The sequence below is a fragment of the Elephantulus edwardii genome, unplaced genomic scaffold (assembly GCF_000299155.1).
Source record: "Elephantulus edwardii isolate Elephantulus edwardi_28Jun2011 unplaced genomic scaffold, EleEdw1.0 scaffold00034, whole genome shotgun sequence".
In the NCBI taxonomy this organism is placed as follows: Eukaryota; Metazoa; Chordata; class Mammalia; order Macroscelidea; family Macroscelididae; genus Elephantulus; species Elephantulus edwardii.
In genome coordinates, this window is record NW_006399784.1 from 10,073,703 (window position 1) to 10,090,489 (window position 16,787).

The following is a 16,787-nucleotide window of genomic DNA, read 5'->3' on the forward strand; positions in this document are numbered from 1 at the left end:
GAAACGACTCGATGGCACATAACAACAACAACAACAACTGAAGAGCAGTGAGGTCAGTTTTGAGCCTGAGATGCTCTCTGATTCAAGTCATGGTCTTCTCAACCACTGCAGTGCTTCAGAGAGCTGGATAGTGAATAAGGATGGCAGAAGAACAGTTGATGCCTTAGAATGTGATGCTGAAAAACAGTACTGATGACCCCATGGAAACAAACAGATAGTCCTGTCTCCAAGAAGGCAAGGATGATGAAGCTTCATCTTTCATACTTTGAACATGTAGCTAAGCAAGGCTGTTCTTTGGAGAGGGATACCATGCTCGGAAAGATGAAAGGTCAACAAAGGAGAGGAAGATTCCTAACAATATGGATTGACCCTATGACTTCAGAGTGGGCTCTAGTGTCTCAGACATGATGAGGACAGTACAGGATAAGACACGCTTCAGGTTGTCTGTTCATAGGGTCACTCTATGAGTCACTATGAGTTGTACTCAATTTGATGGCATCTAACAACAGCAACAGCCATCAATTTTGGTGATCGAGTAGTAAAGCGCTGCAGTGTCAATCTGGAGGCACACAGTTCAGATCCACTAGCTACTTTACAGGAGAAGGCTGGCCAGTCTCCTCTTGTGTAGTTTATTGCCATGGAAGGATCAGCTGTGAGAGGATTCCGACTATATGATACACAGTAGCAATAACAACATACCATCTGTTATGTGGAGGTACAGTATGAAAATAAAGCAGAGAATGACCATGACCATGGTTTTTATTCTCTTTGATTTCAAGAGAGGGAGTTCTCTTGGTATAGTCTGTAATGAATTGCCGTGCTAATGCAGTAGCCAGTGGTTCTGGTGAACTACAGGTAGTTCCCCAAGAGAAAGATGTGCGTGCCATCTTCTCCTATTATTATTCCAATACTTAATAGAGGGTCTGTATGAGTCAGAACCAAATTGGGGACAGAGGGTTTGAGTTTTGATGTCAAGAGTTTCTGGTATATACATCTATCATTGTCTTGACTCAGTTGAAACTGAGAAAGCAGAAAATTATAATGGAGATATATGATTAATGCTCTTTGTACTTTAAAAGGCATTTGTCAGAGTTCATATTTTAAAATTGTTAAATTATGAATAGTCTTTCTTGATAACCAATGAATTTTATTAAGCATCTTAAAGAAATGTATTAAATATATCTGTAAACCAAATTCTTTTACATTTCAATTTGTATGCTTGTACTCTGTACTCTCTTAGGCCACTTTAAAATATCATATATGGCAGTAGAATTTGACGTAACATGGGGGGGGAATCTTTGAAATATAAGAAGCTTTTGTAACGTTGGAAAAAGAGTAAGATCTAATAAGAAACACACATAATGGAGAATGAACTTGATTTTTTAAAAACATGAAAACCAAGAACTACCTCCATGTTACTCCTTCTTAATTATCTATTAGTCAAATCATTAAGTGTATGTTTAGTATAGAAATAGTATTTTTTGCTCTTCTCCCCCTTTTAGAAGATATTCCTATTGTTTTAGATGAAACAATGCCTTACCATCTTTTTTATACTTACCATAATATGTTTTAGAGTTTTATGACTATGTTTTAGATGCTTTCAGTTTATAACTTAGAACTCTTTAAATATTAATAAGCCTATTAACAACTGTGAGGCTGTGTAATCTACAGTAGTTAATTTCTTTGTCTTTTTTTTAAAGTACAAAGATTATAGTATACATACTAAGTAAAATTAAATAAAGCAAAATATCAAATTATTTTTATGTAATTGTTTTGTTTAAATCTCATATATTACTACTCATTTTGAGCAACTGTACCTAGTAGTGAAACATGTTTACTGATAAAATTCTGGATTTTTAGCTATCAAGATTTTTAGCAATTGCATTACACTTTATGCCAATTTCTTATAAAAAATCAACTTATCAATATAACGATTTCTTTAATAGCACAATACTGCTCTAGCCTTATTACCTCAACACTGCCACTTCACTTTACAGAGGTAAGGGAATCTTTAGAACATAGAAGGATCATGCTCCAGAAGTTCATTTGTAATTTCATGGCTTTAAATTTAGAATACATTTTCTTTTGGGACGGTTAGAGAAGTAGTTATTAACTTTCATAATCACTCTCTGATTTTAGCAAGATAATGAATTACGACCAAATTTTAAAAAAAGAGAGAGAATGTTCTAGTGTTGAAAAAGAAGAGGTTTATGATTACTTTGATGAAAGGAAAGAAAACGGCCTCTGCCATTTTGTTAGAAGCTACCTACGTGGGGAGTTCTGGTGGCCTAATGGCAAGGAGCTGCAACTACAATCCCAGAAGCGCACGGTTCGAATCCATCAGATGTTCTGCCAGGGAAGGAGGGACAATCTCCTTCTGTACCAGTCAGATCTGATTTGACGGTACACGCACACAAAAATAAAAAAAAAAAAAAGAAGTTACCTACGTGTCTTTGAGGAACTATGTAATATTATTTTACAATAGTTCTTCCAAACAGTGCTCCCAGAAACATTAATACCTAGGAAATCTTAATGAATATTTCAAATTTGTCTTTGATTTAATAATTATAGAGAAAAAGAATGTGAGGGCGCTCTGCTGGCCTAGTGGCAAGAAGCTGTGCTGCAGTCCTGAAGACATGTGGTTCAAGGCCACCAGTTGCACCTTGGGAGAAACATGGACAGTCTCCTCCAGTGTAATTAACTGTTTCTGAAAGCCTGCTGGAGGTTCTGAAAACCTGCTGGAAGTTCAGCTATAAGTTGGCTCCAACTGTACTGTACAGAACAACTACATACTGAGTAATAGTTCATAGTCATATTGACAATTCTTAGAAGTCTTAAAGAGATCAGTTTAATTTTTTTGTTGTGTTGTTTCCACAGTTGTTTATTTGCTGTCAAGTCTCCTGCGACTCATAGTGACCCTATGTACAACAGCTCTAAACCCTGCTCTATTCTGTGTCAATCTCATTGTCTCTGACACACCTACCCCTATTACCCCAGTCACTGAATCAGTCCACCTCATAGAGGGTCTTCCTCTCCTGTGTTCTTCCTCCACCCTCCCAAGCATACTTCTCCAAGGACTGGTCCCTCCTTGCAACATGTCCAAAGTATGTCAGACGAAGCTTCAGAATCTTTGCCTCTAAGGACCAGCCTGGTTTAACCCTCTCTAGGATGAACTTGTTCGTTTTCTTAGCAGTCCATGGTATATTCAACACTCTATCCAACACCACAGCTCAAAGGCATTCTCCTTCTATCATCCCTAGTCATTGTCCAACTCTCTGACACACAGCAAGTGATTGCAAAGACCGTGGCCTGTATCAGGCATACCTTAGTCTCCAGAGTGACACTATTGCTCTTCAGTACTTTGGAGAGATCTCTAACAGCAGGCTTTCCCATCGCAAATACATCTTTTAATTTCCTGGCTGCTGGTGCCAAGAATGTTGACTGTGGAGCCTAGCAAACTAAAGCTGTGAACAATCTCAGTATCTTCACCATCCATCCTGATGCTGCCAATTGGCCCAGTGGTGAGAATCTGTCTTCTTGACATTGAGCCTCAATCCATATTGGAGTCTGCAGTCCTTGACCCTCTGCAGCAAGCGCTTCAGGTCCTCCTCAGTTTCAGCAAGCTGGGTTGTGTCATCTGCATATTGCAGATTGTTGATAGATCTTCCACCAATCTTGACCCCACATTTCTCCTCATAGAGCCCAGCCTCCCGGATAATCTGTTCTGCATACAGGTTGAAAGGTATGGAGACAGGACACATCCCTGGTGTACACCCTTCCCAATTTTGAACCATGCAGTGTTTCTTTGCTCTGTGCTGACAGCTGCCTCCTGGTCCAAGTATAAGTTTCGCATTAGCACAATCAAGTGTTCTGGGATTCCCATTCTTCTCAAAGTCAGCCACAGTTTGTTGTGATCCACACAGTCAAATGTCTTTGCATAATCATTGAAACACAGATATTCCTCAGGTACTTCCTGCTTTCAGCCAAGATCCATCTAATATTAGCTACAGTATCCCTAATACCACAACCCCTTCTAAACCCAGCCTAGACTTCTGACAGTTCCCTGTTGATATGCTGTTTCAGTCTTTTTTTGGATAATCTTCAGTAGAATCTTGCTTGCATGTGATTTCCATGATACTGTTCGATAATTTCCACACTCTGTTGAATTTCCTATCTTTGGAATGGGAACAAATATAGACCTCTTCCAGTGAATTGGCCAAGTGCTTGTCCTCCAGATTTCTTGACACAACTTGGTAAGCACATCTAGGGCAGCATCTGTTAGTTGAAATAGATCAATTCCTGGGGCCTTATTTTTTGCCAGTTCCTTCAAAACAGCTTGAATGTCTTCCTTCGTCACCATAGGCTCTTGCTCATATGTTGTTTCATGAAATTATTCTGTGTTTGCCAATTCCTTTTGATACAATAACTGTATACTCTTTCCATCTTCTTTTACTACTTTCTGGATCATTTAATATTCTGCTCAAATCATCCTTAATTATAGCACCTCAAGGTTTGAATTTGTTCTTCAGTTCCTTGAGAGTTTGGCCCTTTTGATTTTCTGACTCCATCTTGCACATTTCATTGTAATATTTTACTTTGTCATCCCACGCTGCCTTTTGAAATCTTCTATTCAGCTCTTTAATATATTGAATTCTTTCCTGTGCTTTGGCTTCTTGGCACTCTAGTGCAATATTCAGAGTCTCTTCTGACATCCATTTTGGTCTTTTCTTCCTCCTCTGTCTTTGTAATGATGTTTTTTACTCTTCTTGGATGATACTCTTGATATCTTCCCACCATTCACCTGGTCTTCATTCATTGTTATTCAAGGCCTCAAGATTTCAACAGTTGTTGTTGTTAAGTACCCTCGAGTTGCAGGAGACTCATAGCGACCCTATGAAGGAGAGTCCTCAACCCTTGTGTGTCTTTCATCCTCTCTCCAAGTTCATAGGGTTTCCAGAAGCAAGCTATTATGGAAGTGGATGCCACTCCTGCTTCTAAGCTTGTTTTAATTGGGGCACTCCACCGCACTCTATCCGCATTGGGTAGCCAACCATTAACGCATTTGACACATCAGTGTCACAGTGTTCAGCCTCACAACAACCACAAGTTACCGCTGTAGGGCAACTTGTACACCAGGGTTGTAAGGCAACTTGTTCACCAGGGTTATAGGACCTAGAGGAATGTCTGAACAAAAACAATGAAAGACTGGCCTGAAGGCCACAGGTCCGAGGGCCCTTAAGTATGTTACCATCCCAGCACAATCAAATGCTGGCAAACTGTGGGCCCCAGACCCCTAGTTCATCTGGCAAGTCCTCTCTGCCAACCCCAACGTGGGGCAAAAAGAACACCACAAATGCCCAGAGCCCTCCTACCTGCCACTCCTCAAGAAGCCAGAGGCCGCATTCAGCTAACACTAAGTCTCGCAAGACCCTCCTCTTTCTCTCTCTTAAGCAGTCTGGTCTTTCCCATTTGGTTGTAGCCAAAGAAAGGAGAGCCTGAAGGTGAGGAAAAAAGCATCTTTGCTTCATTGTCCTTACTGATGTATAATATTTCATATGTTTAAAGAACATTTCTAACACATTCCTAGTACATAAATCCTGCGTGTTAATTACTCACCAATATGGCTTCCTTGAGAAACTGTCAGGCTGAACCAAGGTCAAGGGAGAATGAAGGATTCAAGGAATATGAACAGGTCAACAGAGGGTGTGAACAGCCTTGCCCATCTGACTAAACTACCATGGAGTTTCTCTCCCTAGAAGATCACCCACCAGGCTAAACCACAATGGAATGTCCCTCTATTCCCTCCCAAAAGACCCTTATTATAAAAACCCTGCCCTAATCAACCTTAAGGTAGTCCGTGGTCTGTCTCTCTGCCTGTCTTTCTCTCTCTCTCCAGTCCAAAGAATCCTGCCCAGGAACCCCTTTAATAAATCTGCTTTAGCTTTCTGTCTTTTCTTTGGTCACTTACCTAAGTCCTTGGCCTTATGTCTAGTGTGAAGACCTGAAAGAAACATATTAGGGGGAAAATATACAATGTATATAATATATAAGAACTTTGGCATCTTATTTTAACATCAATTTAAAAAGCCATTAAAGATTATTTTACATAATGATGAAATTTTTTTAGTTTAGTTGTTGTTATTGTTAAGTGCCACTGAGTCTACTCATAGTGACACACCTATCCCCATTACTCCAGTGACGGAATCAATCCATCTCATAGAGGGTCTTCCTCTTCTGCACTGTCCCTCCACCCTCTCAAGCACAACATCCCGCTCCAAAGACTGGTCCCTCCTTGCAACATGTCCAAAGTGTGTCAGATGGAGCTTGAGAATCCTTGCCTCCAAGGAGCAGCCTGGTTTCACCCTTTCCAGGACGAACTTGTTTGTTCTTCTAGCAGTCCATGGTATATCCAATACTCTTCTCCAGCACCAAAGCTCAAAGGCATCAACTCTCCTCTATCATTCCTAGTCATTGTCCAACTCTCTGATGCATAGCAAGTAATGGCAAAGACCATGGCCTGTAACAAATTTTATTAAGTTTTAATAAATTGGAAGAGAAATGTTTAATAAACAAGTTTTCCTTTTTGCTACTGCGGTTTTTTTTTTAAATTCAGTATTTAAATGTTGTTAAGGACAACTTTAAAATTAAAAAATTTAGATTTATTTTGTGATTCTTTTAGATGTAATAAAGGAACAGAATCGAGAGTTAAGAGGTACACAGAGAGCCATAATCCGAGATCGAGCAGCTTTAGAGAAACAAGAAAAACAACTGGTAAGTGGAATAAAAAAAATATCAATTTAAGTTTTCAGAGAGATTTGAGTGAGTAATGGTGAATATGGTTATTTTTGTTTTGTTTGTATTTTGCAATAGCGTGATTCTTTTTTTCTTGCCTTTTTTTAAAAAAAATACTGATTTGCATGTAATCATTCATGTTTTATACATGTATTTTGTGTTTTATACAATCATTCATGTATGCTGTTTCGTTTACATACCTTGTGTTTTATAAAATCATTCATGTGAATTATATTTTATCATTACTCTATGCCTGTTTTCTGAAAGCCTTTAGTCAGGGATCTCTTCAAATTTCTGAGGATTAATGATGTTACTTTGAGGACTAGGGTACACCTGATTCAAACCAATGGCTTTTCAGTTACTTGCTGTGCTGCTGAGAGCTGGGTGATAAATAAGGATAATAGAAGAAAAAATGATGCCTTTGAATTGTGATGATAAAGCAGAGTACTGACTATCCTATGGACTGCCAAGAGAACAAGTAGATATGTCTTAGAGAATGTGCAGCCTGGGTGCTCCTTGGAGGCAAGGATGGCAAAGCTTCATCTAACATACTTTGAGCATGTTGCTAGGAGAAGCTTTTCCTTGGAGAAAGACATCAATAATTGCAAAGGTGGGGAGATGGTGAAGGAACAGAAAACCGTTAGTCAGGTGGATTGATACAGTATAGTATACACTGCAGTAGTAGGCTCCAGTGTATTAGAGATTGTGAGATTGACACAAGATAGGACAGGATTCAGATCTTTTGTTCGTAGAGTCTCTAAGAGTTATACTCACTTTGATGCCACCTAACAACAATATACCTGTTATTGCCTCATCTTTTCAAGTCCCCATTGAATATTTCTCAGTCCTTCACCCCCTACCTTCCCTTCCTTTCACTGCCCTTCCTTCTCCCCTTTAAGAACATTTGTCCAAATCTTGCTCAGTTAGCCTTTTATTATCACAGTAATGACCTTCTGCATGACCTTCTACAATATTTGTCCTTTTGTGACTGAGATATTTCATTCAGCATAACTCTCTCTGTTCTCTCCCAAGTTATATTAGTATTTTATTTTGCAAAGTTTTTGTTTCTTAGTGCTGCATAGTATTCCATTGTGTGAATGTACCACAATTTCTCAGTCTGTTGATTTGTTGATAAGGCATTTGGATTGTTTCCATTTTCTTGCTATTGTCAGTACAGTGTTATGAACAGAGATATCTCAGTTCTGATTTCCCTGGGATATATTCCAAATAGTGAGATAGTTAGGTCATGTGGAATTTTTATTTTCAGCTTGTACCATTTTACAATCCCACCATCAGTGTATTGTTGTTATGTGCTGTCAAGTCTGGACCAACCAATAGCTTACTCTCCAGTGAGTTTTCAATGGCAGTAAAATTTACATTGGAGGAGATTGCCCATCCTTCTCCTACATGCTTTAGAGATTGTCACATGACTTCTTACCACTAGGCATAGTTCCAATCTCCAACATTTATTCTTTACTATGCTATTAAACTTTGAGACTGTTGCTAGAGTGAGATAGTATCTCATCATTGTTTTGATTTGCATTTCTGATTGCTACTGATTTTGAACATTTCCTTATGGGACTGTTGGCCAGCCAGATGTCCTCTTTTGTGAGAATTTTGGGTTTTGCCCATTTTGTGATTGGGTTATCAGTCTCTTTTTGTGGAGGCCACATAGTAGAAAGTATGTAGTAGTAATGCCAAGACTAACATTCTGGTGCACGAAATCCGGGATAGGAGTCGAGCCATGTTGCACCCCTGCTCTCTTGTGGCGAGTGGGGCAACCCTCACTCTCTCTCTCTCTCTTGAACCTACCAGCTTTCACAGTGTCAAGACGTTGAATGGTAACATCACAAAAACATCCTGTTTCTCTCTTCTTCTCCTCATTACCTTTCTTTCTAATTATTCCTACATGCCCAACCCTGTTGCTAGTAGAGACTGACCTCCTATTTAAATTTAGAGCTGTGTTTCACTAGGAGCCAAGCGAATCTAGTTCGTCTGACCAACCTTTAGTCCTATTCCCCTAAGTGCTCCTTCCCTCTGAGCCCCTTTCTACACTACCTCTATTACCCCACATTGTTAACCCGTTGTATGGGATCTTTCCACTCCACCTGTAGCCTACCACCATCAACCTGTTCTTGTTGCTCTGAAAGACCCTTCTTCCTTTCCTGCTAGACCCCAATTCCCTGTCTCAACAACACTGCAGAGGTTTAAAATCCATTATTACTCACCTACTTTCCAATAAGCTTCTTATCCCCTAGTGTTCCTTGCAATATGTTGATGATCTTTTATTGTGTAGCCCCTCATATCAACTTTCACGAACTCACACTGTGCAACTTCTTAATTTCTTGGCCTCCAAGGGATACAGGGTATCCCCCTCCAGGTCTGCCTCCACAGTCATGTATCTCAGTTTTCAATTGACCCCCACCACTAGAAGTCATTGAAAGCTTCCAGCCACCTAAAACCGCTACTCAAATCCTCTCTTTTCTCGGATTTATTGACTTCCTTAGACACTGGATTCCCAACTTTTCCTTTCTAGCAAAAACCCTTTATGATGTGTCAAAAGCCATCCCACAAGGACCCCTTAAATTCACCTCAGAGATATAAAAAGCTTTCCTCAAGCTCCAGCATCTCCTCTTACAGTCCCCACCTCTTGCATTGCCAAACCCATCTAAACATTTCTATCTATTTACTGATGAAAAAGAGGGTATTTCTGTTGTCTTACCTCAGCCTCCTGGACCCACCTGTACCCCCTTTGCATTTCTCTCTAAGCAGCTCAATGTCCCCACTCAGGGATGGCAACCCAGCTTGTGATCCCCAGCAGCAGCAGCTCTTCTCACTAAAGGGTGCTTAAAATCACCCTGAGAGGCCCTCTGCAAGTCTTCTCTAGCCAAAGACAGACTGCTTTCCCAAAACCTGCTTTCCCACCTGCTTCCTATCTACATCCCTCCCTATCTAACCCACCCATCCCTCAGTGTTCTGAAGTCCTTGAAGCTCTTTACTTCCCTCCCTGTCAGACCAACCTATCCCTAATCCAGACCATACTCTGTATGACCTATGCATCCTATGCTGTAGTTTCCATAACAGAGTGTGGAAAGCAGCAACTTACTTTCTGTTGTCTTAGCCCTATTGCCTTAGCCCATACCCGAGCAACATTACCACAAGAAACGATAATAGATCTAATTAAATGGAAAAATATTCTTTGTTCACGGATAGGAAGACTGAACACTAAGAAAATCACAACCTACCAAAAGCAGTCTTATTGTTTCTTGTGGTATTGTTTTGTAGTTTTTCTTAAAAAGATCTTTTGGTATGAGACCACCAGAGCCCTCTTTATTTCTTCTTGTTGTTGTTAGGTGCCATCAAGTCAAGTTCAACTCTTAGTGACCCTGTGAACAAAAGATCTGAACCTTGTTCTATCCTGCCCCACCCTCACACTTCTACTCACGCACAAGAGCCCACTGCTGCAGTCACTGGGTCAGTCTGCCTGGTTGAGGGTCTTCCTCTCCTTCACCGACCTTCCACCCTTGCCTGCATCATGTTGTTCTCCACAGAATAGCCCCTCCTAGCAACATGCACAAAGTATGTGAGGTGAAGCCTCATCATTCTTTCCTCCAAAGAGCACTCTGGCAACACCTCTCCAAGACATACCTGTTTGCTCCCTTGGCCATCTGTGGGATGTTCAGTGCTCTTTTTCCAGCACCACAGCTCAAAGAGGGCAGTGCTAATTCTGTCACCCTTATTCATTGTCCAGCTCTCAGATGAATAGCAAGTAATCGGAAATACCCTGGTCTCAATCAGATGTGCCTTAGTCCTCAAACTGACATATTGTTCCTCAATAATTTGGAGAAGTCCCTAACTACAGATTTTCCCAGTGCAATGTGTCTCCTTATTTCCTGACTGCAGGTACCAAGGGTGTTAATTGTGTATCCAAGCAAGATGAAGCTATTGACAGTTTCAGTCTCCCCTCCATCTAGCATGACACTACTGGTCCAGTGGCAAGAATCTGTTTGGTTTTTTTTTTGACATTGTGATGTAATTCAGTTTCAAGGAGTTTATGTCTCTAGTTGAATTTATTTCTAAGTATTTTATATAGTGATTGGCTATTCTGAGTGGTATTACTTTTCTCGCATCCTTTTCTGTTCTTTCTTTGTTGTAGACAAATCCAACTGATTTTTGTTTGTTGATCTTATATCTTGCCACTCTGCTAAATTGATATAAGTCTAATAGGTTTTTCTTGATTGTTTGGGGTTTTTTGTATATGCTATCATATCATCTATATAGAGTGACAGTTTCACCACCTCTTTGCCTATTTAGATACCTCTTATTTTCTTGTACTTTACTGACTTAGCTAGAACTTCCAATACAGTATGGATAGGAGTGATGATAGTAGGCAGCCTTGCCTGATCACTGTTTGCAAGGGATGTCATTAGTCTCTCATTGGCTCTTGGTTTTGCATATATAGTTTTCCATATGTTGATAAAATTCCCCACGTTACCTGTTTTGCTGGGGATTTTAATCGGGGAGGAGTGTTGGATTTTGTTGAAGGCTTTTCTGCATCAGTCATTAGGCTCATGTTCCTTGTTCTTTGCTTTGTAAATGTGATGAATTGCATTGTTTCCTTATGTTGAACCATGCCTGTTATGAATCCCACTTGGCTCTGATGGATTATTTTTCTTTCTTTGGTATGCTATTGGCTGCTTCTGCTGACCAATATCTTAAGAAGTTTTGCATTTATGTTCATGATAGATGTTGGTCCATAGTTTTCTTTTTTTGTGGTTGGTGCCTCCTTTTGGTATTAGAATTATGCTGGCTTTATAGAATATCTCTGGAAGTGTTCACTCTTCTATTCTTTTAAATAATTTAAATGAAATTGGTAATATTTGGCTTTCAGTGTTTGTTAGAATTCACCTGTGAAGTCATTGTGGGATGTGGAGTCTTTTTATTACCTCTCCAATTTCTTCTTTTGTGATGAGTCTATTGAGTGTTCCACATCTGTCTTTGTCAGTTTGGGTATGGTATGGGTTTCTAGGAATTTGTCCATTTCCTCTAAGTTTTCAAATATTTCAGAGTAGGTTTTCATAGTATTCTGATGTTTCTTAATTTCAGCTGATTCTGTTGTGAGTGATGTCACCTCATTCATTCTTACTCTAATTATTTGTGTCTTTCTTTTTGCTAAGTTTGTTGATGGTTTCAGTAGTTTTCCTGTTTTTTGTCCCATTGGTTTCACCCTTCTAAGGGAATTCTGGTGGCCTAGAGGCAAGAAACTGCACTGCAGACCCAAAGGCATGTAGTTTGAGGCTATTAACTGCTCCTCGGGAGAAAGATGGGCAGTCTCCTCTTGTATGGTTACCTGCTACTGAAAACCCTCTGGAGCATCAGCTGTGGTTCAGTCCCAACTTCATGGTACATAACAACAACAACAACAACAATTTCCTTTCTTCTGGACTCTATGGGATTAGCCTGTTCTTTTTTGGTTTGCTGGAGGTATTGAAATAAGTCAGATATTTTGCTCCTTTCTTCTTTTTTTAATGTGTTTAATAATTGCTTTAAACTGACCCCTGAGGACTACCTTCACTGTATTTAAGAGGTGTATGATGCATTTCATTTTCATTGACTGATGGGTCTGCTGTTGTCTTAAAAGTTGGCTTTTCTAGCCATTACATTAGGCCCCTCTGGTCTCCACCTGCCTTAAACTGTAGACACATGCTCTTGCACATCATCAACAGCTATGGGACTAGGATGAGAGAGAAAGTGTAAGTGTTTCCCATACTGAAGATTTGCAGGAGGCTGAGAACCAGTCTAGAGTGAGACCCTGGTGAGAGACAGACCCTGGTGATGTTGGTGGAGAGATTTTGGCATTGCTATGGAGAAAGGTTTGACCTGAGGCTTATTTGTCCTAGCCACAGTTAAAAGTTTTGCTGTTCTTGTCAGATGCTTGAAGGAGAAGCTGACTTATAACTGCTCTGAGACAAACTAGCTGGATGACTGAGGAAATCAGAGGCTTCTCGAATTTGTGTTGCTGAACTAAAATAGGACTTTTTGTAATTAAGAAATTGTGTTTTGCTTTTTTTTGTGTGTGTGTGTGTGTTTTTTGTGTTTTGCTTTTAATCTGTTTTGGTACTGCTAGACTAAATCTGGACTTGTTTTGTGATATATTCTTTGCTTCTCCCACTCCTCAACACATTTCTCTAATAAACTCCACTCTTGGTACCACAATTATGAGTAAAGTTTGTGAGTCACCAACAGATGTGAACCTGCATGATTGGTAGAAATAGGTGCAGAAATATGTTGGATGATATGACTGGCCTAAAAGCTCTCTGCCTGCTACTCTATCTAGATATTATTGATGGGGACAGATACCCTTTATGAAGCGAGTAGAAGTCAAACTTGGCCACCCTCACGTTGTGTCTGCTTTCTTTAAAATAGGCTTAGTTTTGTTTTGGGTGTTTGGTTTGTTTTTGGTGTTTTGGGTTTTTTTTTAACCCTTTCTGCTATTCTTTTTCTCATAATTGATGCATTTAAGCCATTCATACTGAGTGTGATTATTTATAAGGCTAGGCTTTATCATGCCATTTTGTTACATTCATTTTTTCTGTTGTTGCTGGTTGCTTTGGTCTATCCTCTTTACTTCTCTGTAAAAATTTCCCTTAGTATTTCTTGTAGAGTTGGTCTTGTTTTCATTAATTCCTTATCTGCAGGTCTAATATTTCTTTTGTATTTGATGAACAACATTGCTGAGTACAGAATCTTCTAGTGGCAATTGTTTTCTTTTAGCTTTCTGTATATACTACCACATTGCCTTCTTTCTCACTTGATTTTTGCTAAAAAGTCAACTTAATCAGTTCCCCCTTGTAGGTGATTCACCGCTTTTAGTATTCTGTGCTTTCATTTTGGAGAGTTTGATAGTGATATCTTGATGTTTTTCTTTTGGCGTCTAGTGTGTTTGGCATTTATGGAGTTTCTTGTATGTGTATTTCTTCATTTTTCATTATAACCTGGAAAGTTTTCTTCTACTATCTCTTCCATAGTTTTTTATTATTTTCTTCTACCCTCCTAGAATTCCATTCACAGAAATACTGTTTTATTTCATACAACATGATTCTAATGTTTTCTTCATTTTCCTTTTATCTCCTGTTTTATCTTCTTTTAAGTTCTCATTGTGGATCTTCTTTCTCACTGACTCTCTGTTAACATCTCTTCTACTCTTTTTTTGTGCCTCCATCAAATTAAGAGTTTATGTCATTTCAGTGTTGATTTTCTGGATTGTATTTCTTTGTTCTTCTGTTCTCTGTAGTACTGTGTTCATGGTGTCCTCTCTTTTGATTTTTTTTTTCTCCTCTTTCTGTACCTCTTATGGCTTCAGCTCTTTTAGTACCAGTTCTTGGAATTCTGAGAACTGAGCATATTTCTTCTGCTATTCTATTGAAGAGGTATTTTTTGAGTCCTTGATCGGAGGTGCCTTTTTTAAAAGACTTCTTTTGCTTTTCTATACTGTTTGACCTTGCCTGCTGCATCCTAGCCATTATATAAAGGGATGATAGTGTATGCCGGTGTTTTCCCCTTCAGCTGACAAAGCCTCTGAAGGGGGAGCTTGGAGCTCCCCAAGAATATTGCTCAGGACATTTTCCTCCAAGACTGGGTGGTTCCTGCTCCATGGTGTTCTCTGCTAGCAGTGTGCTTGTGTCTTGAGGCTGGCTGGGAGGGACCACTTCCACCTTAATTAGCAGAGTCTTTGCATAGAGCTGGGAACTATCCAGGAATGCAGTCCGAGAGGTTGGTGCCCAGGACCTTTGCAAACACAAGTTGCTGATAAGTCTTTTCTCCGATCCTCATTTCACATTCTTCCTCTTAAGTCCAACTTCTGGAGTGATTAGCTTAGCATACAGATTATATAGGTATGGTGAAAGGATCCAGCCTTGACACACACCTTTTTTTTTTTTTAACCTTGCAGTGTTCTTTGCTCTATTCAAACAACAGCTTCTTGATCTAATTCCAAGTTTCATATGGACATAATTAAGTATCCTGGTCTTCCCAAAACAGTCTAATGATTTTTAGTATTCAGTAAAACACAAATAGATATTTTTATTGTATTTCCTGCTTTCAAAAGAATTACTGTGGAAATAACATAATCAAGCAACAGTTATAGTAAGGAAGAAGTTAAAGCACAATTGAAGGCATTGGCAAAAAAGTAAGGCTCCAAGAATAGATGAAGTATCTTTTGACATGATCTAATAAAGAAATATAACTCTGGACATGCTCACCAGGCTGGGAAAAGGAATCTGGAAGAAGGCTACCTGGCCAGCTGACTGGAAGAGATCCATATCTGTTTCCATTCTCAAGAAAGGTGATCCAACATCTTTGAAAATTACTGAACAATATCATTAATACCATATACAAGCAAAATATTGCTGAAGATCACCTAAAAATGGATAGAACAGTGGTACACTGACAAAGAACTGCCAGAAGTTCAAGCTGGGTTTAGAAGAGGCCATGGCACCTGGATTATCACTAGTAATGTCAGATGGATCTTGGCTGAAAGCAGATTAGTTGACAAGATAATTGTCTTTCAGATTTCTTGGCATAAATGAATAAGCATCTCCAGTACTGCATCTGTTGAAACATCTCAGTGGGTATTTCATCAGTTTCTGAAACCATGGTTTGTTTTGGGGGTTTGGTGTTTTGTGTATGTGTGTTTCCCCTCAGTCCTTTCAGGGCTATTTGGACTTCTTCCTCTAGTACCATGGTTCTTGATCATTTACTGCCTCTTGAAATAAGGTTGAACATCAGCCAGTTCTTTTTGGTACCTAAACTCTATTCTGTTCATCTTCTGTACATTTTCCTACATAATTCATTATTTTGTCCATAAAAACCTTCACTATTACAGCTTAAGGCTTTAATTTTTTCTTTAGTTCTTTCCTGTTTTGTTCATTTGTGCCTTTTCAGCACTTCTGTTCTGCTCTCTTATTTCACAAGCTCTTTCATTTTCTTTAGCTTCTTTACATTTTAGAGTAAGTCTCATAGACTTTTCTGATATCCATTTTGGGATTTCCTTTCGTTTTCTTGTTTGTTTTGTTTTTAATGACCTTTAACTTCATCTCTGTGCCTTTAATGCCATCCCAAAATTTTCCCGATATTTACTCATTTCTGTTCAGTGCATCACATTTGTTGATATGGTCTCTAATGTGGTATCAGGACTAGAGAAATACTCATAAACAACCTGCATTTTGCAGATGACGTAAGCTTGCTTGCTGAATGTGAGGAGAACTTGAAACACTTACTGCAGAGGATCAGAGACTACATACAGCCCTCATTACATCTCATGAGATTACATCTCATCCTCAAGAACACAAGAAAGTCCTCACCAGTGGGCCAATAGGCAGTACTGTGCTAGATAGAGAGCAGATTGAAACTGTCAAAGATTTTTCTTACTTAGATCCAGTCAACACCTTTGATACTAACAGTCAAGAAATGAAAAGACGTATTGCACTAGGAGAGTCTGCTGTCAGGGATCTCTCCAAACTACAGAAGAACAATGAGGCCAATGTAAAGACTAAGGGCACATGATTCAAGTCTTGATCTTTTCAGTCGCCTGCTGTGCATCTCGAGCTGGAAAATGAATAAGGGTGATAGAAGAAAATTGAATGCCTTTGAGTTGTGGTGTTGGAAAAGAGTACTGAGTGTTTCATGGATTTCCATAAGAACCAACAGATATATCTTGGAGAAAGTGCAATTAGAGTGCTTCTTAGAGGCAAGGATGGCGCCTTTCACGTACTTTGAGCATATTGTTAGGAGAGGCATTCCTTAGAGAAGGACATAATGCTTGGAAAGGTGGAGAGTCAGCACTCAATAAGAAGGATTGACACAGTGGCTGAAACAATGGGCTCAGGTATATCAGAGATGATGAATATGGCATAGGATAACAGGATTCAAATCTTAACAACATCCATAGATAGTCTTTTACCCACAGTAACAATGTTGTTGTTGTTTTTATGTGC

The 16,787-nt window shown here is 39.3% G+C and overlaps 1 protein-coding gene across 1 annotated transcript in view; it reads left to right on the plus strand.

The window, feature by feature from the left end:
- LOC102860332 (charged multivesicular body protein 2b-like) overlaps window positions 1–16,787 on the plus strand; it is a 31,253-nt gene that overhangs the window by 7,557 nt on the left and 6,909 nt on the right. Inside the window, exon 2 of the mRNA XM_006884442.1 lies at window positions 6,680–6,771. Coding sequence (XP_006884504.1) covers window positions 6,680–6,771 — 92 coding nt within the window. The remainder of the gene's footprint in view (window positions 1–6,679; window positions 6,772–16,787) is intronic.